The sequence below is a fragment of the Mesoplodon bidens genome (genome assembly GCF_964165515.1).
Source record: "Mesoplodon bidens genome assembly, chromosome: 17".
In the NCBI taxonomy this organism is placed as follows: Eukaryota; Metazoa; Chordata; class Mammalia; order Artiodactyla; family Ziphiidae; genus Mesoplodon; species Mesoplodon bidens.
Window position 1 is genome coordinate 8602456 of NC_138174.1, and position 22608 is coordinate 8625063.

General features: G+C 41.1%; 1 protein-coding gene across 2 annotated transcripts in view; it reads left to right on the forward strand.

The window, feature by feature from the left end:
- Positions 1–22608, forward strand: part of FRY (FRY microtubule binding protein) — a 322162-nt gene that overhangs the window by 117114 nt on the left and 182440 nt on the right. For both annotated transcript variants that reach the window (XM_081214715.1, XM_081214716.1), the window contains exon 2: positions 4762–4961. In XM_081214715.1, the coding sequence (XP_081070841.1) occupies positions 4762–4961 (200 nt within the window). The remainder of the gene's footprint in view (positions 1–4761; positions 4962–22608) is intronic.

Consider the following 22608-nt stretch of genomic DNA (forward strand, 5'->3'; position numbering starts at 1 on the left):
AGGTCCCATGTTAAGAGGATGCTGACCATCCAGAGCAGCTGGGTGGACTGTGGCAGAGCCCAGTGGAGGGCAGGGCCTAGACCCAGCCAGTGGAGGAGAGGGTAGTGACCAGACCCTACAGTGTAGACGGGCTTGCTTGCCCGGCTGGATAGAAAGCAGGGAAAGCAGTGGAGAGGAATAGACTCAAACTGTAGGGTCGTCCCTCAGTGTCCACGGGGGATTGCTTCCAGGAGCCCTGCAGATTCCAAAATCCAGGGATGCTCAAGTCCCTTATATAAAATGGTGTAGTATTTACATATAACCCATGCACATCCTCCCGTATATTTTAGTTCATCTCTAGATTACTTATAATACCTAATACAATGTAAATGCGATGTAAGTAGTTGTAAGGACAATCAATGTAAATACTATGTAAATAGTCACCAGCCCGTGGCAAATTCAAGTCTTGCTTTTTGGAACTTTCTTGAATTTTTTTTTTTTTTTTTAATATTTTCTTTCCAGGGTCGGTTGAATCCACACATGTGGAAACAGAGGAGACAGAGGTCATACTGTAACCACCTGCATTTGCAGAGCTGGAAAATGGGGCCTTTGTGTGGCAATTACTGAATTCATGGTTGGTTTATATGTTTCAATGAAAAAGAAGTTTTAGTTAAAAATCAGACCTATGAAGAAATAGATTTATTTATTATTATTATTTTTTGCAATACGCGGGCCTCTCACTGTTGTGACCTCTCCCGTTGCGGAGCACAGGCTCCGGACGCGCAGGCTCAGCGGCCATGGCTCACAGGCCCAGCCGCTCCGCAGCACGTGGGATCTTCCCGGACCGGGGCACGAACCCGTGTCCCCTGCATCGGCAGGCGGACTCTCAACCACTGTGCCACCAGGGAGGCCCTAGATTTAATTTTTGAGAGCAAAGTTTACCCCTTAATATACCAAAACTTTTTTAGTGTTTTCCTTTTGAAATGGAAACCTTTTGCAAATTTATATTCTTCTTTTTCCTCACCTTCTCAAATACGAGACTAGATGTTGAACTTATTCTAACCTTTCCACGGGACTCAGGGTTATCATCATGAATGGTAATCATGACAACCTGCAGAATGGAGATATCCTTGCCCCCAGTGTCATATTCTGTGGCCCTGTACTAAATGGCTTCAGGCAACTGCATTTTTAAGTTCTGGTGGCTTTTCAGAGTTGTGCCTTTTTTTTCTTCTTTTGCTGTTAGTGCATCTACCCCTAGATGTTGTACCTTTCCCTTATAATTTTCTGTTTCCAGACTATTATGAACTTAGAAACTAGACAATTGATCTTAATTATGTGTAGATTAAGGGCAAGCAAGTGCTGAGGGGGGATATAACGATTTTTTTCCAATGGTAGTGGTCTAACGTTTAGTGTGAACTATGTGACTAAATTTCCAGGACCAGGAACATGTATTTTCTGCTTCTCAACTATATTTGGTAACAGTATATAATTTGAGTCACTGCAAGGTGCCATGAAAATTATCCTAACAAAAAGCTAGAATTTGTTATGAATTTTGGTGGGATGAAGAGGGGTTTCTAAAACTTGGGAGTGGATCCGGTTCAAGGACACTTACCCATTAACTCTCACGGCATCTCCACTGCCCGGCTGGTCTGTTTGCAGCCAGAATGATGGGCACCCTCTCCTTGAGTCGCTTTCAGCCCTGACACAGGGCTCCGCTGGGCTTGGATAGTTCCAGCTCGCTAAGGCTGTGCACACAGACTTTTGTACTCACAAGGATGTCTGGGCTTTGAAGTATTGGCAGATACCGTTTTTTATGATAGCAGTGAATTGGTACTTTGGCCTTTTAAATGGAAGAGTTGTCTGGGAGACATTCTGATATCTGCATTTCAGCTCTTCTGGTTGAAAATGCAGCTTTGCAGGAGGACTGCTACAGGCCACTGTCAGGAAAATTCTCTCACTATAGTTAGGACTTTTAAGCCCCAGAGCCTTATGATTATGGATCTGGTCTTGCAGTTGTATCCCATCAACCTGATTATTGCTGTCTTCTAGAAATGGATTAAGTCCTGTGGAAAACTAAAGGGAATAAAAAGTCCTCCACTTAGACTTCTTCGGTTTCTGTTTCAGTCTCAGCCCTATGGCACAGTGCCCTTGATACATTAGAATGGTATCTCGTGGAGATCCCACGTCCTTCTGTAGGTTGGACCTGGGAGGCTTCTTACTTCCACCAGGTTCTTGCACTTAGGGTGGGAGGTAAGGCAGAGGAATGGACTTCATCTGCATCACCTGATTTTGAATATGCCCTTTAGAATTAATAGTACCTTTCAGTAAGCTGCAAGGAGTGCCATTTACTAATGACTCTTCACTGCAAATGTTTCACCCTGTTCCTTTAAAACTGTGACCACTGATTCTTCTCATAGCGTTCCCTCCTTATGAATCACTTCAAGACATACAGAAATAAAGTTAGGTGTCGTTTATTTATTTAAAGAGATTTATTAAATATTACCTGTACGAAGAACTCTGTTAGATCTGGGAGGCTACAGTCTTGTGCGGGGACACAGAAAAGTACATGGTTCAGTTACAGAGCCGACCCTCAGCAGAACTGCGTGACTAATTGACAATGATTTCACTAGTCAGCTATCTCTGGAGCCTTCCTTAGGTCATGCAGGATGTACAAGGCCAAAGCGCGAGAGTTAAACGTTTAAACCTTGTCAAACAAACTGAGCAGTGAGGATGGGCCTGGTGGAGTAGGTTTCATGGAGATGAGAGTCAGAGTGGTTCTGAAAGGCCAGGAGGATTAGATGAGCCGAGAAGAGCGGAAAGCAGCAGCTGAGGGACAGCAGGAAGGCGCAGGTGAGGACGGGGTACTCCTGGGCCAGCCGGGGCCATCAGCGCGACTTGGGTGCATTCAGAACCAGGCCATGTGTTTGAAGCAGGATGAGGAGAATTGAGAGCCGTTGAACATTTGGAGCAGAAATGTGTTAGAATTAAGCTGAAGGAAGGTTCGTTTGCTATGTGAAACGAGTGAAATTAAGCCAGCAGGGGGGCTGCCGTAATAATCTAGCCATAGGTTTCCAAAGGCCTAGACCAGGATGGAGCTAGTGAGAATGGAGAAATGAGAAAAGGGAATCATATACAACCGATTTTATTTTATTTTTATAACTTGAGAGGCCTTTTTTTGTGTGTTTTTTTTTGTTTGTTTTTTTGCGGTACATGGGCCTCTCACTGCTGTGGCCTCTCCTGTTGCGGAGCACAGGCTCTGGACGCGCAGGCCCAGCGGCCATGGCTCACGGGCCCAGCCACTCCGCAGCATGTGGGATCTTCCCGGACCGGGGCACGAACCTGTGTCCCCTGCATTGGCAGGCAGACTCTCAACCACTGCGCCACCAGGGAAGCCCTAGAGGCCATATTCTTAAAGTTTAGTGGTAGTTGAGACATGGGAAGACCCTCCAGATGTAAGGGAGTCCCCAACTGTAGGGCAGGTTAAATGAAGTAGAGAGGAGGGGACGTTAGGAAAGCGTAAGAAAGATGACAGAGAATCTACATGATGTGAGGACATGCTGGTAATTCCATAAAATTCATAAAATTCATAAAATTTTTGCCTGGCTTCCTCAGAATTTAGCTTGAGATAGAAAGAAGTTTAAGAGAAGACTTGAGTTCATTTGTAGTTTTGAGAGAAGAGTGTTCAGCTTTCATGGAGAGCTTTTCCCTCCTTTATTATCGATGACATACCCCCATTCTCTTGACAGCCAAACCAACGTCCAAACTGGACATCTGCTTTTGTTTTTCTTCACTCCTCTCCTTAATCTCTGTATCCAGTCACCCAAACTATCTAGTTTTCCTTCTAAAAGCCTACTTTATCATCGTTCTCAGCATACCTAATGCCTGTCACCTAAGTTCACCTCCTCTCGTATTTCTTTCACTGAATATTGTTAACTGACCATCTTACAGGTACTTAGGTGGAAGGGGCTAGTCCTTGTTAGAATTCAACATGTCAAAGGATAGTCAAAAGTAGAGAGACATGAAATTTTCATTTATGAAAAAAAATTTTTTTTTCTGTAACTGTCAAATTAAAGCAGTGGTCCGTCTGTTGCATCCTGAAAGGAAGCCACTGACTGGAGATTCTGATAATGGCCTCTGTTTAAGATCTAATCCAAGTAGGGAATCTGCACATTTTATAAAGGATGAGGGGGGGCATCCCAACTTGAACCAAAGGATGGTGAGAGGGAAAAGAACCCACACCTTGGATGGCATAGCTGGCACTGCTTGAGCCTTTTATCTTTCAAGAGGGGCATCCCTTTCAGGAGCAAGAGCCAGCTGGGCTTCTGAAAATTGGTTCTTGGAAACTTCTGGAAGGGATGATCCCAGAGTCTTTTCCGTTATTAGAATGAATCACAGAAGACAGAATGCTCCTGGTTATCAGGAAAACCAGGACAAGGAATCACTTGTTTTCCCCTATGCATGTTCTTAGTCCATTTCCCTGGAACATAAACAAGAAGCTAAAAACATCCTAAATGTTTTAGGATTTATCAGCTGTATTATGTCTTTGCAACACGATTTACCTAAAGCAATGTGGTAACCAGAAGTATTTCAAGATAAATATGGCATAACACACACTTATATAATCAAAATAGTTAAATCCTAACACCATAAGGCCAGGTTATGACATTGAGTACAGCATTCTTCATGTGATTCATATCCTTATATTTATGGTTTAACATAGCCAATCTGAATATTGATGATGTTATTTTCAGCCAGTAAGAATATCCATTCTGTTTTTTTCAGCTTCTCCAGTTGGCAACGGTTATATCAAGCCTCCAGTTCCACCTGTATCTGGCACACAAAAGGAGAAAGGGCCACCAACCATGTTACCCATCAGTGTGGACCCAGACAGCAAACCTGGAGAATATGTCCTCAAGAGTTTATTTGTCAACTTCACCGCTCAGGCTGAGCGCAAGATTCGAATCATCATGGCAGAACCCCTGGTGAGTACACGTCTTCTTAAATTCATCTTGACACTGAATATAGATTTTACAGCTCTCAGAAAGGATGGATGGCTTTCCCCCTAGTTTCCAAATGTTTGATACCATAGGTAATTTTTAAAAGATAATAGTTCAGTTTGCTGATTTAAGAAAAAAATTATGGATCCAGGACTTCAAAACAATCCTTAGCCAATACAGTTCAGCAGCACGCTTCACCACTGCATTTAGGACAAATAAGCATAATTTAATGTTACGCATAATTTAACGTTATTAATCATAGAAAAATTGTGTTCATAGCCTCTGCTGTGTCATATACTTTAGTCAAAATCTTTTGTCCTATTTTTAAAGTAAAAGAAAAAAAAATCATCATCCTTCAAGGGTTGGCCTGAACTCCCAGTTTGAGAACATATGGTCTCAGTGACATCTTATCCGAGGAAATTTTTTGGTGAGTCATTCAGAAATACCACTCTGTTATCTGAAAATTGGATGACCGGATATTCTTGACTCAGTTACCTTTAGGTCCATTCTTAGATAGATAGTGCCCTTCAACGTCAGTAGTCAGTATCTTTCTTTGCAAACGATTCTGCTACAAAATAAGGCTTGTGGCTTCAGCCTTATGTTCATTACTTCAACAAGGGCTCTAAGGACAGTGTGCTAAATCTCCAAAGGACAGTCAGAAAGGGAGAAAGTCCAAATGGAAGATTCAGATTACTTGTTTTCTGACCTTGGTAGGCCACACACAATAAGAGAAAGGAAAGGAATTCAGAGTGACGCAGCTCTTTGTATGAAGCTTGGCTTTGTACCTCCTGTGAGGAGACTGGGACGGGAGAAGAGGTCTGGGGTTGGCTTTAAGGCAGGGGTCCCCAACTCCCAGGCTGCTGAGCTGTCTTGTTAGGAACCAGGCCGAACAGCAGGGGGTGAGCAGCGGGTGAGCCAGTGAAGCTTCATCCGCCGCTCGCTCCTCATCGCTCCCCACCGCTCCCCATCACTCGCATTACCGCCTGAACCATCCCCTGCCCACCCCCCGCTTTTTGTGGAAAAACTGTCTTCTATGAAACCAGTCCCTGGTGCCAAAAAGGTTGGGGACTGCTGCTTTAAGGCATCATAGCTTAAAATAATTGAATGTAATATTGAGCCCACTGCCCAAGTCTCAAAAAAATACGTAACGGATGATATTCAACATCATCTGTTAAAAATAACCTTTATAAGAATCACAATTTAAGGTTTGGGAATCAAAATTCAAGAATATTTAAGTGTATGGTTGCCCGGAAGTTACAAACTTTGCATTTTAACGTTTTTATTAGATCAGTGAATACTAACTTCCTATTAAGGAAAATGTTTTCTTGGTTTTACAGTTTAAATCATTTATAATAAATGAAACCTTAGTACTGTACCTTTCCCCCATTCACCTGTGTTTTTGTGACTCTTGCTACTAATAATAGCTAATATTTCTGGAGCACTTACTATGTGCCAACACTGTGCTTAACTTACTATGTCCTTTAATCTTCACAATGACCTTAGGTAGGTAGTATTTATATCCCTGTTTATAGCTGGGAAAAGCTGGCACAGAGAGGGGAAAGTAATGGCCCAAGGTCACACAGCATTGATTTGAATTCAAGCTCGTTCTCTTCAGAGCCCACCTCTGAACCATTCTACACTCTACTGCCAGTCATTTTCATGGAAAGATACCTTCTTTCACTTTTTTAAACAAGCCAATACAGGGCTCCCCATAACTTGAGTCCAAAACTCACGTGCCCAAATTCCCATTGCTCCAAACAGTGCTGATCTATGGAACCCACTGAGCTCCTTGAGAGGTGCTGAGTCAGCCCAGGCCCCCTCCCCCTGCCAGTGCAGGTCGGGAGCCACCTGGGTTCCAGAGATCATGGGGCAGTTAAGGAGGAGAGAGTGGGAAGGCACAAAAAAGAATCGTTTCACTCCTTGACAGTGGAACAGTGCCAAAGTAGCAGGCCAGGGCTCTCTGAAATTGTGTATTATGGTGGATTTTCCCAAGAAACTGGGAAGTTGTACAGTAGTTGAAAGAGGTGCTTAGAAGGCTAGATCCTGAGCCATCCCTATTTCCAAAATAATCGTTTAGATACTGTTACTTAAGAATTTATGAAGTAAAATCGTTTGGGTTTAACTTTTTCATCTTTAGTTTACTCAGTTTGGCATGTGTTTGCATGACATTTTTCTTCCTGGAGTAAACATTATGTCTGAAAAAGTAACATGTACCACAGCATTCTTTTAATTAGAGGTAGCCATTTTTGTTCCTTTCTATGAGACAACTTAAAGGTCCCCAAACAAGAAAAATGGAAAAGAAAAAGTGCAAGTCCTCTTCATCAGCAAATTTTCATTTTGTGTCCAGGGTGAGAGAGTTTATTAGATGCTGATGGCCAAGTAGATGGACATTGTGTTTTTAGCTGAAGAAATGTATTCAATCAATTTTCAGTATCGTTGCTTTTCATAAAAAGAGACTATTTACTCCCCTTGTATTTTTTGGCAGAGATGAGGGCTTCTGTGCCATTTCCATTTCTTGTCTACTGAAAAGTGCTTAGTAATTTTTGCCCTTGTATTTGCTTACTTACGGGACAATAAATGTGAGTAGATTCTGCGGCTTGTTACCTGATTCTAATGTAAATGTGCATTTGGCATTTTGTTCTGTAGCCATAGCAAGAAGAGGTGTTATTTTTGATGCATGTGTAGTACATTTAAAGGGAACTCCAAATAAATGTGCCTTACTATTTCTTTTGCTGAGGTTGGCTTTATTTAGAAAGACGTTGAATCTTTTAAAAACCTGGATTTATATGGGCTTGTATCATATCACAAAGTTGTATTCTGTTATCTCTAATATAATTAAAACTTGTATGGAATAGCAAAGGTAATTTTTTTTAAATTTTGTAATATAGATTTATTATCTATGGGGCTACTCAGGAATCTGTATTTTTTAGTTTTATTTAAAAAACTGAGTCCTTCAGAATTCCACATCAGTTAGACTGCGTGGGATCGATTATATACAATATTAAATTAAAGTTGTATTTACGAATTACCAGTATCCAAATAGGTAACTTAAATGGGGAAGAAAGGACAGGAACCAAAAACGTTCTACCAAAATAAAATATTAGATATTTTTCTTGTTAAACATCTTTCACTGGTTCAGCAGTATTGTTCTTTGTATCCAGAAGATGCTCAGATCATATTCATTAATATTTATGGATAAGTCGATAATTTTATTCTATTTTTGTTGCTTCATGGGGTCATTTGATAGCATTTGCTCTTGGCTGGTACCATTATTTCACCTTTCCCAAGCGAAGTGTTTTAAACAAGGTAAATTGGGTCATCTGTATCTTTTTTATATTTTTATTTCAAAACAGAAAAAGTACAGAAAACAATGTAACAGATGCTTTCCCTCTTGCCTCCTACTCCATTCTTCTAGTTTAAATTTTCTTTTTCCCAAAGTATATCTTTTTGTAGTTCTTTAAGGAACACTCAGTGGGTGGTAAATCACTCAGTCTTATTTATCTTGGATACCCATATTTTCCCCTCAATTATCAGTGATAGTTCAGCTAGGAATAGAATTCTAGTTTGACATTTATTCTCCTTCTAGACTTCTGACAATATATTTCACCGTGTTGCCTCAAACATTGCTGTTGAAGAGTCTGTGGTTGATTTGCTATTTGTTTGTGGATTATTTACTTTTTTCTCTGTTTGCTTTTATGGTTTTTTGCTTTGTGTATAGTGTTCTGCAGTTTCACTACATTGTGTGTTTAGATGTGGATTTATTTTTTATATATATATTTTTTAATTTTATTTCTGGCTGCACACAGGCTTTTCTCTAGTTGAGGCGAGTGGGGGCTACCCTTCGTTGCAATGAGCGGTCTTCTCATTGCAGTGGCTTCTCTTGTTGCAGAGCACAGGCTCTAGGCGCACGGGCTCAGTTGCTGTGGCACACGGGCTTAGTTGCTCCGCGGCATGTGAGATCTTCCCGGACCAGGGCTCGAACTTGTGTCCCCTGCATTGGCAGGTGGATTCTTAACCACTGCGCCACCAGGGAAGCCCCTGGATTTATTTTTATTTTCTTGTTTGAGACTCATGTTTCTTGAATTGAGGGTTCATATCTTTTCATCAGTTCTGGAAAATTCTTAGCCATTAATTATTTGAATATTGCCATTTCTCCACTTTTCCTCTTCTCTTTTTCCGGCATTCATATTAGATGTACATTGGACCTTCTCGTGATATATTACATATCTTTTTACCCTTCTTTAATTATATCTACCTCTCTGTCTCTGGCTACTGCATTCTGAGTAATTTTCTCAGGTCTATCTTCAATTTATTAATCTTATCTTGGGCTATGTCTAATCTGTTGTTTAATGTGCCCAGTGAGAATTATAATTTTGGTGATAGAATTTTTTATTTCTAGAAGTACTGTTTTAAAATCTATTAAATGTGGGTTTTATTTTTTTAGTTTTTTTAGGGGTTTTTTTCCCTTATGTTTAGCATTTCTTTTTTCTGTCTTTGATCACCTTAAACATACATTTTTGTGTGTGTCCTCTTTTAGGTTAGCCCCAGAGTCTTCACCATCTGGGCCAAATATTACGTTAATTTCTTGGTTTGCAAGTTTCTGCGCCTAGAAGGTGATATAAATGTAAGCTCCAAACTCTTGTAAGACTTGAGACTGTGGTTTCAAATTCTTGGGGAGGATTTTGTTGTTGTTGTTTTTACCTAGAACCCAGGCAGGGGTCATTGGAATATCTTTTCATCTTCCTGTGCCAGTGCATAGATTTGTCCCTAGTCCACTGCTGCATTGTTTAGGACCAGGGTTTATATAGGTGTCTTATTTCCAGTGTCCCACCTCTCAAGGCTCACAGCTTTGTTTCGTGTCCCCAAGTGGACAACAACAAAAAGCCTCCAGCATAACGAGACCAGTAGTCCTCTCCCTGTGTAGCCACTACATCACCTCATATCTTTCTGCCTTTCATTTCCCTTTTCCTTTCTTGTGAACTCATTTCTGCCTTAAAAAAAATATCTTATACTCCATTCAACATTTCCGAGTGTCTGTAGCATGTGAGTTTTTGCATTATCTTTGTCCATTATCCTGCCAAAGCTCTCTGCAGAATTCTTGGTTTGCCTTTCATGCAGATAAGGGCAGGGTGGGTCTTTGCATTGTGAGGTTCCTGTGCAAGCAGACATTCCCATGGCGAGGTGGGGTGTCCCCAAGATGAATAAAAGGGAGAGTGAGGGGATTGTCACCAAGTCTTCCTCTTCTGATCCTGCCTGATGAGTTTCCCCTAAATACAACCTGTCCCTTTCACTCTCTTATTCAGATCCTTCACATCACACCCTTCTGCTCCTTGATTTCGCTCCAGCCTACCTTTCTTCCTCCATGGATCTCTATGGGCCATGTTTCAATTCTGTGCTTGCCTGCCAACGTGTGTATAGCACACTGTCCCCTCTTCCTGGAATGCCCCTCATCTCTCCATCCTGCCTATCTTTCAAGGCCCAACTCAAACACCTTTGAAAGGTTTACTTGATTTCTTCTCTGCTGACTCCACACAATTACGCAGTTGTGGATATACACACTTGCAAATCTCTATTTTATCTGAACTGCCATATCATTATCTCAAGCAAACTGCCTTCATTAAACAAGAGTATTCGAGTAGACTAGAATAGAAAATATCAGAGAATGTTATAGATTTTAAGGGTAGATGTTGTTTTATGGCACTTTCAGTTGTGTGTATATATATCAGACCTTGGTTTAAATGTATATTTTTATGGTATAAAATTTATATTTTAGGGGTGGAGGATACAGACTTTTTGTAAGCTAAAGAAGCATGTTACTAGTCTAAGTTCCTACAGGCATTAACTGTGTCTTATCTACACACACACACACACACACACACACACACACGTCCCTGTGTCTAGAAAATCTCCTTTATATACAGTAGACACTGTTTTTTGAGTATATGAATGAATGAATGGATAGATGAATGAATGGCTGAAAAAAATATTAATAGGAACTTCCCTGGTGGCACAGTGGTTAAGAATCCACCTGCTAATGCAGGGGACACGGGTTCAAGCCCTGGTCCAGGAAGATCCCACATGCCACAGAGCAACTAAGCCCGTGAGCCACAACTACTGAGCCCACGTGCCGCAACTACTGAAGCCCGCATCCCTGGATCCTGTGCTCCACAACAAGAGAAACCACCACAATGAGAAAGCTGTGCATTGCAACGAAGAGTAGCCCCTGCTCGCCGCAACTAGAGAAAGCCTGCACGCAGCAATGAAGACCCAATGCAGCCAAAAAAAAAAAAAGAAAAAAACTATAAAAAGATATTAATATAGTAGCTCAGAAGGAATGTAGGATCCTGTGTGTTTCTGAGGGTCGTCTTGCCAACCTCTAAACAGATAATAATGGATTTTGTTCTGTCCTTTGTACCCTTGGCAGATGAATGCCCTACAATCTGCAGAGTACAAGCGACGTTAATTCTCAGCCTTCTGCCTTGGGGCATCTAAGGATACCTCATTATTCATTGATACGGTCACCTGCTCCCATTTCACTGGAGCAGTGTGTGAAGAGGAGGATCAGGCTGACTCTTAGCGGTCGGACTCAGCCTCAGAATATACGCTCTCATTATCTCTGAGTCTCTCCGGTTATATAGCATCTGTCACTGGAGTCACAGGCAATTACCTTCTCAATAAACTCTCTTCCAAAAGACAAGGCTCTCCAGCTTTTCGAAATTCAAGAGCTCGCATAATCTTGACTTTGCAGATTTAATGGAAAAGAAGAGATAAAACAACTTTTCATTCAGCTTGATCTGGATCTGAATCCTGATTCTGCCTCTTTAATGTTGTGAGGCCTTGGGCCAGCTAGTCAGTCTCCCTTGTTTCTCATTTGCAAGAGCCCAGCTCATGGGGTGGGTGAGAGAAGTCGAGGTAATGTGTGGAGCTGTGACGCAATTCTTAGCACGTTCTAGGTGCTCAGTTTTCACCACCATCATCATCCTCATTGTCATCGAGGAATTGGTATCAATAACTTCATCTTCTGATATGTTTCTCTGGGCCAGCCTGGTGCTTCCTCTCTTTGTGTTCATTCAGGAGGAGTGGAAGCTTGAACAGGGTGGTTGGGTGCCTGCTGTTGCCATGTCAGATGGTTGTTCTGATCTCTGCCTTGGCAATGGGAAAGGTATAGCCAAAGCTGGTTTAAGCAGACCTGGTCTGGACCCTTTAGGGATTTATGCTCTGGGAGGTGACGGAGGCAAACAAAAGTCTACAAGAGAAGGCAGCAGCCCCACTGGCTCACTGTTATCTCCCGCGAAGTACTTATGCGGGTATAAGTTGTGAGGACCTACGAAATGAAACCAGGGATTTGAGGCGAGTCCACATAGAATGGTTTTCCGAGGCTTTCCAAGAGGAAATTTCACAGGCCCTTGAGGATCGGGGTCTTGGAGACAAGTAGGAACAAGTCGTGCCAGGTCGTGTTGGGAAGCCAATGGCCCAAAGTGTGAAAAGCTGGATTATTCAACTAAGTAAAGCAAGTTCAGAAAATTTCAGAACTTTCTTTTTTCTCATTCGTATGTTTAAATTTATTGAAAACATCAGAGGGAGAAATATCTAATTTTCTTAAAGTTAGTCATCAAATCAAACTGATTTTACCTTTTTTCCTGTTTTATTGAGCTATAACTGATGTATAACATTGTTATTAGTTTCAGATATACAACATAATGATTTGATGTATTGTGAAATGATCACCACAATAAGTTTCCTTAGCATCCATCACCTCACATGGTTACAAATTTTTTTTCTTGTGATGAGAACTTTTAAGATCTACTATCTTAGCAACTTTCAAATCTACAACATGGTATTGTTAGCTGTTGTCACCATGCTATATGTTCATTCTCAGAACTTATGTTTGTAGTAACTGGAAGTGTGTACCTTCAAGAATTTTCAACCACACTCCTCAGGCTGCCTGTTTTGTCCACCCTCCTTCCTATAATTTGTCCAATACACAAAAAACTTGGTTTTTCATCACAGCCCTGCTACTAGCCTCTGCTTCCAACAAAGTCACTTAAATGTGATCCATCATTGTTTTTTCTTCTATGAAATGTTCACAGTCAAGCCCAGTTTTAGCTCTAATGTGGATAACAAATGAAATATAAGCATTAACTCTCCACATCTCTGAGTGAATTAGTCATATCCCACTGAATCCACCTAGGTTAAAGCTTCCATTGTCCTTGAGAGGAGCTGCAGTGAAGCTAAACTGGGTGCTGGACCAGGGGTTTCATCGGGATCTACAGCCTAACAGCATAAAATGTCAACAGGAAGAAGAAGAAATTCTAACTCACCTAAGACTTAGAAAGCAAGTAATGTATTCTCTACTTTAATTGAAACCTGGAGAGAGGAAAAGATCTGCATAACCTCAAAAGAAGAACACACACCTTTCATCTTGTCCTTTAGCAGAGCCTATGACTGAGCAGGGGGGCAGAGCTTGCCTTCCTGTAATGTTCCCGCATTTAAAAACATATTTGGGGGCTTCCCTGGTGGTGCAGTGGTTGAGAGTCCGCCTGCCGATGCAGGGGACGCGGGTTCGTGCCCCGGTCCAGGAGGATCCCACATGCCGCGGAGCGGCTGGGCCCGTGAGCCATGGCCGCTGGGCCTTCGCGTCCGGAGTCTGTGCTCTGCAGTGGGAGGGGCCGCAGCAGTGAGAGGCCCACGTACCGCAAAAAAAAACAAACATATTTCGGATGAAAGGTGATGTGACGGTGGGAAGAGTTTATTTTTGGGCTTTTGCTTGAGCTTTGATAGCCCCTGCTCACTAAATAGCTAATGGATGAGATACAGGCAGGAGCTTTCAGACGTTATCCCTGTGTTGAGCTTGGAGCATAGGTGAGGGAGGGCTGACAGATACTCACTCATAGAGATGCTAACTGGGGGATGCTGGGGTGGAGCCTTAACAATCATGTAACATGATCTAGCTGGTTTGCTAACATAAGAGACACAAGTCAGCGAATTTCTGTTTTAATATAAGACTAAAAATAAACTAGAAGTAACACAGAATAGTTCCTTGGTGTGCACGAGTTTAAAGAATCCAGGATGCCAATGTCTATTGCACCCACACCACCAACCTGTAGTGAACGTGTCATGCCATGAGACTAAGCCTGTAGGGACAGTGGTCACGGCCAGCTGACACAAACCTGGGAAGGCTGAGCAATTAGCTAATGGCCACATTACCGCAAGCGAATGTGGTTCTAGGTTCACGAAGTACTACTGCCTGTTGACGAACACTTGTTTCTTGGCCCTGCATCTCAGGCTTTCAGCTCCTCCCCCACCTGATGTCGCAGGGCTGGCATCAGGACAGCTCTCCAGTTAACCCCAAACTTAAGCTGGACATTGTGCTATAATAGACACAGGTGATCCACCACCAACAAAATAAGTACGGTGAGTGGTTCTAATTGTTTTAATGAATCTGACTGTGGCTCTAAGTAAGCAAAGCCTTTAGTAAGTGAAATACACACTCACTCCAGCCTCCTCTTAGGATTTTAGACCGGGTCTGATGAGAGGTAAGAGACTATGGTTGGGATACAGTCTACTTGTAGTTATAGAAGAGCTCTTTTGGGCTTCCCTGGTGGCACAGTGGTTGGGAGTCCGCCTGCCAATGCAGGGGACACGGGTTCGTGCCCTGGTCTGGGAAGATCCCACATGCCGCAGAGCGGCTGGGCCCGTGAGCCATGGCCGCTGAGCCTGCACCGGAGCCTTTGCTCCGCAATGCGAGAGGCCACAACAGTGAGAGGCCCGTGTACCGGAAAAAAAAAAAAAAAAGAGCTTTTTTTTTTTTTTTTGCCTCTGGCCCATATACAGATTGCACGTTCTGCTGTAGTCTTGTGTTTCACCTCTGAATAGACTCTTGATGTCTAGATACCAGAAACTATCAGATTCTTTAATCAGGAACTTTTTTAATATTTAAGGAATTTGTGAATTCGGGAATCCTGCTGCACTAATTGAAAGGCAGAATTACTACCTCTAATTAAATTTGTATCTTCATATGGTGAATTTCATGAAAACTGTTATAATTAGTCATGCTTATTATAGCCTGATAGCCAGCCATTCACTAACCTCAGTGTTGATATTTCAAGATAGTATTTCATCATACTCAGATTTGCACGTCGGTGGGTTTTTTGCACTGTTGTATGTGTAAGTCTTCCTATACCACCCAACTGTTACATGTCTGTCATCTAAGGATGTGTAAATAGCAGAAACAGCAGCTTTAATACCTCTGTGCACTGTGGATTCAAGTCAGCTTCCCAAAAGGACAACCAGCTAGTGTTTTTCGCCAAACTTCTCTTTAAATAGAGGTTCCTCTTACTTCAACAAACCTAGTAAGGGAAATATAAAGAGAATAAAAATAATTTCTAGATTTAGCTGCCTACTGAGTATAGTGATAGAATCAAAGCAATGCTGTCTGTTAAGGAGACTCAGAAACAGTTCAGGTCAGATAAGGAATATTTATGTTACACTTGACAAAGTACTAGCTTATTTTCCAAATTATAAATTTAAAAATAACTTTAAAAATAGCTATTTCTTAGCAGAGCAGCTCAGCCTGGCACCCCTTACTTACTCTAGTAAGACTTTCACCAGAAATCTGAAAACTCACCCTAGCTCAGAAAGTAAATAGTATTAATAGCTAAAACCAGACATAATTGTTGAAAGGTTGCATTTAGCCGCCGAGTGAGGTGATCTTTCCAATGAGCTCACAAACTCACTTTTTTCTGTGTACTGTTCAACTTGAAGTTTGTTTTCCTTGTTATGAATATGCTTGGTTTCATACAGATGAAAAGTTGTTCTTTTGTGACTGTTAAATGGAACTTTTTCGGCCATGAAATGAAATTTAATGCACCGTGAGAGTAAAAGTTTCACTGAACCTTATAGCAAATAAAACATATGGAAAGTATCATGAAGTAATACCAAAAAAAAAATAAATAAAACCCAAAGGGGTTTTTACTTCAACTTAATCGTATCCAATTCAGTTCATCCATGGGTGAGGCCATAATTTTTATGTCCAGTGACTATGAGAAGATTATCAAAGTTTCTTGTTTTTGAGAGTACAAAATCAGGTGAAGATTATTCCTCAAGTTATTTTCAGTCTAGCCTTTTCTGATTATAGGCTTCTTCTTACTATTTATAGAGACATCATTTTTAACACAAAAGATCATTTGAAAATACATCATGATTTTTTAAGTGACAGAAAATACCAATAAAAGTAAATTCAGGGACTTCCCTTGTGGTCCAGTGGTTAAGACTTGGCCTTCCAATGCAGAGGGTGCAGGTTCGATGCCTGGTCAGGGAGCTAAGATCCCACATGCCTCGTAGCCAAAAAACCAAAAAAAATAAAACAGAAGCAATATTGTAACAAATTCAATAAAGACTAAAAACAAATGGTCCACATTAAAAAGTAAGTTTATTAATATGACATAATAAGCATTGAAGGCCCATTCCTACAAACACTATGATATAATATCACTGTATTTCCACACAGCATTTTGCATTTTGACTTTCCTGAAAGTCATTGATACAGTTTTAGGCAGCAGCAATCTTTAGCACTGTAGTCATTTTAACTGGCTAAAATTCCACAGGTCATGCTAACAATAAGAAGACATATTTTATTAGGTAATTTTGATGGTCACTTACGTATGTATCTAGTATTTCCAACTTAAATGATTCTTAAAATTCAGCATTCCATATGATGGTATTTCCTGATGCCTTTAGGGGTTTCTACTCAATTCATAAGTTGTAATCACGGAAGTTTGGTGGCGGTTAGATACTATAATCTTTAAATATTTTGATTGACCTAAAATGTAGGTATTGCTTTTTTTTAATTGAGGTATGTTCATATACCATGAAATTCATCCTTTAAAATTGTGCAATTCAGTGAGTATTCACAAAGCTGTACCCTTAATTCCAGAATGTTGCCTTTTAATAACACTTCAAAAGAGAGAGTAGGTGAGTAGATGTTCATCTATTTTTTTTTTCAACTCTTTACCCCCTGGAGTTTTCCTTTTATTTTTTACCAGAAAACCAAACCTTTTTTTTTCTTAGTTAAAGTAATTGGGTCATTTCAGTTTTAACTGGGAAATTTTGATTGGCTGCATGACTCTGGGTACTTAATGAATACTATATGATGATTATCATGAAGAGGATGCTGCCTATGAAATTGCCTTTTTTTATCTCATGTGTAAAACAAAAATTCAAGGTACTTAGGGGCTGTGGAACTTCAACAGGAATGAAAATGCTTACCCGTGAGTCAAGCCAAATTCCAATTCAGAAATGGCAGCAAGGGCCGCACCCCCCTTCACTCGGGTTCTAGCTGTTGGTTCACATAACGGCGCTGTGTCACCAGATCCCACCTGAGAAGAGGCTTCTCTGTGGTGCTCAGTGAGGTGGTTTCCATTCTCTAGTGTTGGCTACTGACCTGTCAGTAACACCCTGAGAGGCACTTGGCTGGAAAGGCTTGTAGAGTGTGTGTCACATTCCTTTCCATCTAAATAATGCCCCGTACGTACCAGATTGGTCAGTCAGGATGTTCTAATTCCAGAGATTTATAGCCAGCACGTTGGGATCAATGTCTTACCCCATAAATATCAGCTCTGTGGCTTCATGCATACCCACTTCCCAAGGTTTTCTGGGATTCCCAGTGGGTAGCATAATAAATGGTGAACTTCTCAAAGGCAAAAACTATCATGCTTATGCTCAGGATGGAGAGTGGGAACGAGACAGTGGTTCCCACTCCTAAAAGTAGGTCGTTACTATCAGAATTGCCTCCCCTCCTCCCTTTGGTGTCCAAGAAAATAAAATGCCTTTCAGACAGATTAGGGATTCTTCTTCCCATACATTCAGTGAAAATTTTTACTTTAATCAGTATGCTTAAAGTATACAATACAGGGCTTCCCTGGTGGCACAGTGGTTGAGAGTCTGCCTGCCGATGCAGGGGATATGGGTTCGTGCCCCGGTCCGGGAAGATCCCACATGCCGCAGAGTGGCTGGGCCCGTGAGCCATGGCCGCTGAGCCTGCGCGTCCGGAGCCTGTGCTCTGCAGCGGGAGAGGCCACAACAGTGAGAGGCCCACATACTGAAAAAAAAAAAAGTATACAATACAATAAGCTACAGGGGTTTAAAATCTATGATTTGATGAATTTTGATAAATTTGTACGCTGGTGTCAGCATCACCTCAGTCCAGATACAGAACATTTCCATCATCCCCAGGAGTTTCCTGTGCCCCTGTGCAGACAGTCCAGACCACCACCCAGGGCCTCAGGCAACTATTGATCTATATATAGATTAATTCCCATTTTCTAGAATTTTGTATAAATGGAAGCTCTAGTTTGTTTCATTCACCATAATGTATTTAAGGTGCTTCCATTTACTATTTATCAGTAATTCATTCATCTTTATTGCTGAGTAGAATTCCATTTAATGTATATACCACAATGTGTTTCTTTAGTTACCTTTGAATGGCCTTTGGGTCAAAAAACAGTGTTTTGAGTACAGTTTTAACCAGCACAAGTCTTTTTTTTCCTCTATTCTTTTTCAGATTCTTTTCCATTATAGGTTATTATAAGGCATTGAATACAGTTCCCTGTGCTATACAGTAGGTCCTTGTTGTTTATCTCTTGTATATACAGTAGTTTGCATCTGCTAATCCCAAACTCCTATTATCCCTCCCCACCCCCTTCCCCCTTTGGTAACCACAAGTTTATTTTCTATGTCTTTGAGTAGCCAGCACAAGTCTTGATTTCCATAGATCATGCTAATAATTATAACAATGTATAGTTTACAGGGTATGTTTTTAAGTTTTATCGAAGTATAGTTCATTAACAATATTGTGTTCATCTCTTCTGTATGGCAAAGTGACTCAGTTGTACATATATTTAAGTTATTTTTGATAGTAGCTTATTGATAGGTAGGTAGATAGATAGTACTTTCTATAGTAACTTCCAAGTGTGACTGTACTTGAGGCTATGCATTATACAAAGAGGAGTAAGACAGATTTTTATAAGAATAACTGCCATTTTTTGGCTTACCTGTCATGTTTCAGATGTACTAATTTTCACATTAACACTAGCAGATAGGTAATAATAATAATAATAGTTCATGTTTCTCTAGTGCCTGCTGAGCGCCAGGCACTGTTCTTAATACTTGAATAACATCAACTCACCTAATTTTTCACATCAACATCATGAGATATGTACTCTTTTACCCCACTTCACATACAAGGAAAAACTTGTCAAAAGTCACACAGTTAGTAAGTGGTGGGGCTGGCACTCAGTGTAGACCACCCATCTCTAGATCTCCTGGATCCTTTCTCTTAACCACTACACTCGTGGCCCCCTTCGTTTTTAGTCGGAGATGCTGAACCTGGGAGATTTAATAAAACCTTACCAAAGGTGGTGGAGTTAGGGTTAATGTCCTGATTCAAATCCTGGTTTGATTGACTCCAAAGTCCAAGCTCTAATCTACTCGGGAAAGGATGTGTATGTGAATAACCAGGATGACTTTGGTTAGGTACACAAGAACTAGAGAATACCAAAAGAGCTCCTAAGAGTGAAATCCGTCACTTCTTGTAGGAGTGACCAGGGAACGTGCCGTGGAGTGAATGAACGTTAAGGGACAAGTACGATTTTTTTATGAGAGGTGGTTTGGTTGGGTCTGAGAAGAGTGTGAGTGAGTGAGTGTGTGTGTGTGTGTGTGTGTGTGTGTGTGTGTGTGTGTGTTAGTGGTGCCAGGGGATAAATCAGAACATGATTGATTTCAAGTCCCCAAGAACATCCCTGGGGAATATAAACATTTGAGAAAGACCAGCCTATGAAGGACACAGAAAAGGGATGTCTAAAGAAGTAGGAGGAGAAAAAGTGGGGGATGGCATGGGTCAAGTAGAAAGAAGGGAATCATCGATAGTGTTTCGTTGCAGCTGAAAGACCAGAAAGAAAAGTACTGAAAGATGTCCACCAGATTTATTGTTTGGAAATTCACTGGGGCTTCTAGGGGAACTATCTTTAGTGGTGACAGAAAAGTCAGATTGCAGGTGGTTGAAAAAGGAGTAGGGGAGGAAGGGAAGACAGGAAGTGTAGACCGCTCATTGGCAAACTAAGGATGAGAAGTAGGGGAGGAAGGGAAGACAGGAAGTGTAGACCGCTCATTGGCGAACTAAGGATGGAAGGGGGTGGAAAGAAAACAGTAGCCAGAGGTGGAAGTGTGGTGAAGGCAGATGCTAAGATGAAAAGCTCTAAGCATGTTGATAGCTGCGAAAAAGAGCCAGGAGCGTGGGGGAGGCTGGCATCCGGGGAATGGGGAGCTGGGTGACCATGCAGAGTCCCAGAGGAGGCAGGGAAAGATCCATCCGCGTGTAAAGGTCCACTCAGTGGACATAACGTGCACAACTGGTGTATATATTGGGAAAAAAAAATCCAAAATACCAACAAAGCCAGAAACAGATGAGTGAAGGTACCATCTTGCATTTCTCAGTAGCTGCTGTAGTTTTTACAAAAATGCCTGTGGGAGATGTTCTTTTGTTCAATTAAAATGAAGATTAACTTTGTAGCCAAATTTAATTGAAGTTTCCCCTCCAATGTTCAAATAATGGATTTGTCCTTGGGACTGTTAGATTTGGCAGAGAATTGGCTTCTCTGAAATGTGCAAAGCCAGCTGCAAATAGGACAGGTTCTCTCAAGACTTTTTAGTTCTTAGAAAAAGTGCCAAAATATTCTTCCAGATTTGCATCTCATTTCATATCACAGGGTAACAGGCAGCATCTGACTTGCTAATACCTGAACTGATTTGAGATACTCTCTATCATTCTCTTGATCTGGGGATTTTCCCCCAATATTCTGGGTAAGAATCAGCATATATTGTCTTGTTTAAAGAAATCCGTTTGTAACTGAAGAGAATAAAAGGGAAACAGTGTCATCCATTTCTGTTAGCCCCCTTCTTCCATAGATCTCCAGTGGTTTTAACTAGTGCTCATGAATTCGTATTAGAAACCTAGCCAGGTCGGTGTGAAGTGATGCTCATTTTTACCTGTGGGCAAACTGAGGCACCATCAAGGAGGCTGAGTCTTCCACCAGAAGTTCAGTGATTCCTGCAGGCAAACAAAATGACCGGAGTGTATCTTCAAGATGATTCCAACCCCCAGGTCCCTGATTGCCCCTCATCATGTAGGGAGAGACTTTTGGGGAGACATGGTCAGTATTCAGAACTGTGACTTCTCAGGCTTATTCCTTAGATTTGTTTCCAAGGTTGAATCACAGTTGGCACAAATAAGATCTGAAGAAAAAAAATATGTGTCAGACGTGAAGATATTTTGAACCTCACTTTTCTTTGTTTCCGCCTGAGAAAGGTGCCTGCCACTGTGTGCTGATTGTTCTGGATGAAATGCCTTAGCGGCATCTCAACAGTCGAGCCCACGGCTGCTCTGAAGGGGACAGCTCACTACACATCCTCTTTGTGTTCTGGTGAAGGAGAGGGATCCCAGTTGCGGAAGTTCAGATCTGAAAATTTTTTGTTGACTACTCAGAACAGACATGTGTATTATAAAATTTCACTGCTGATGGTATCAAAATCCTGAGTCAGTGATGCATAAACAAGTTCTTATAATCAAAAACACTGGTTTCAAGACTTGAGAAGTTTGGTGTTACTTTTTTTTTTAACTTGGTTGCTTTTATAGCATCCTACCACTAAATTAAAAGGTTTCCTCTAAATTACATATTAAGAATTAAAGTCACTGTAGTCATGTTAGATTTTCTTTTAAGAGAGAGGGACAATTACCCTTTATAATGTTTCTTTCCTACTTTCTGTAATACAGCTTTCTAGTTACACTTGGAAGCTTCCAGGAAGGTAAAATTAAAGCTTTAATTAACGTTAGTGGGAGTGTGCGTTGCCCCAGGAAAAGAGGTGGAACTTAGTTTCAGCTCCTGAACATTATGCAAGAGGTTACACATTTTAATCTTTCTAGTTCCAATAATAATGGTATTAAAAGGAATTTAAATAGTAGTAATGACTCTCAATTATTGAGTACTCTGTGTCATTCATCTTTAGGTTCTATGACATAGGTTGGCATTATGTATCCTTATGTTACCTAAAAGTTAACTGAAGCTTAGAGAGGTTAAGTAAGATCCAATAAGGGACCTAGGAGTCAAAGTCAAATCTCTCAGGTTCCAAAGTCTGTGCACTGAACTGTTATATAATAATTAAAAGATGTTAAAATAGTATCTCATAAGCAAGGCTGGTGACATAGTTAACAAATTGAGTAAGCTCCTATTAACTCTAGTGACATTGCTGGGTGACATGTTTATTGAAATATCTCTGAGGACAGTAATCCTGGGATCGTTTGACATTAGTGAAGTCCTACCTGTGTGGGGCACATTGCGGATTTTTTTAGGCCACTCACACTTCAGAGGTAGAAAGTGATTTATTAAATAAGCCCCATGTATTCCCCAAATAAAACACCTTTTGATACAGAAGAGTCTCTCTAGACTTGTCTCACTGCCATGTCCTGCTGTGCTATGGCCATCTTTTCTCTTACAGATTACAGAGAAACCCAGTGCGAAACAATTATAAAGTGAAAATGTAGCTAGTATGCACTGAAATTGTTCGAAACTTGAGGTAG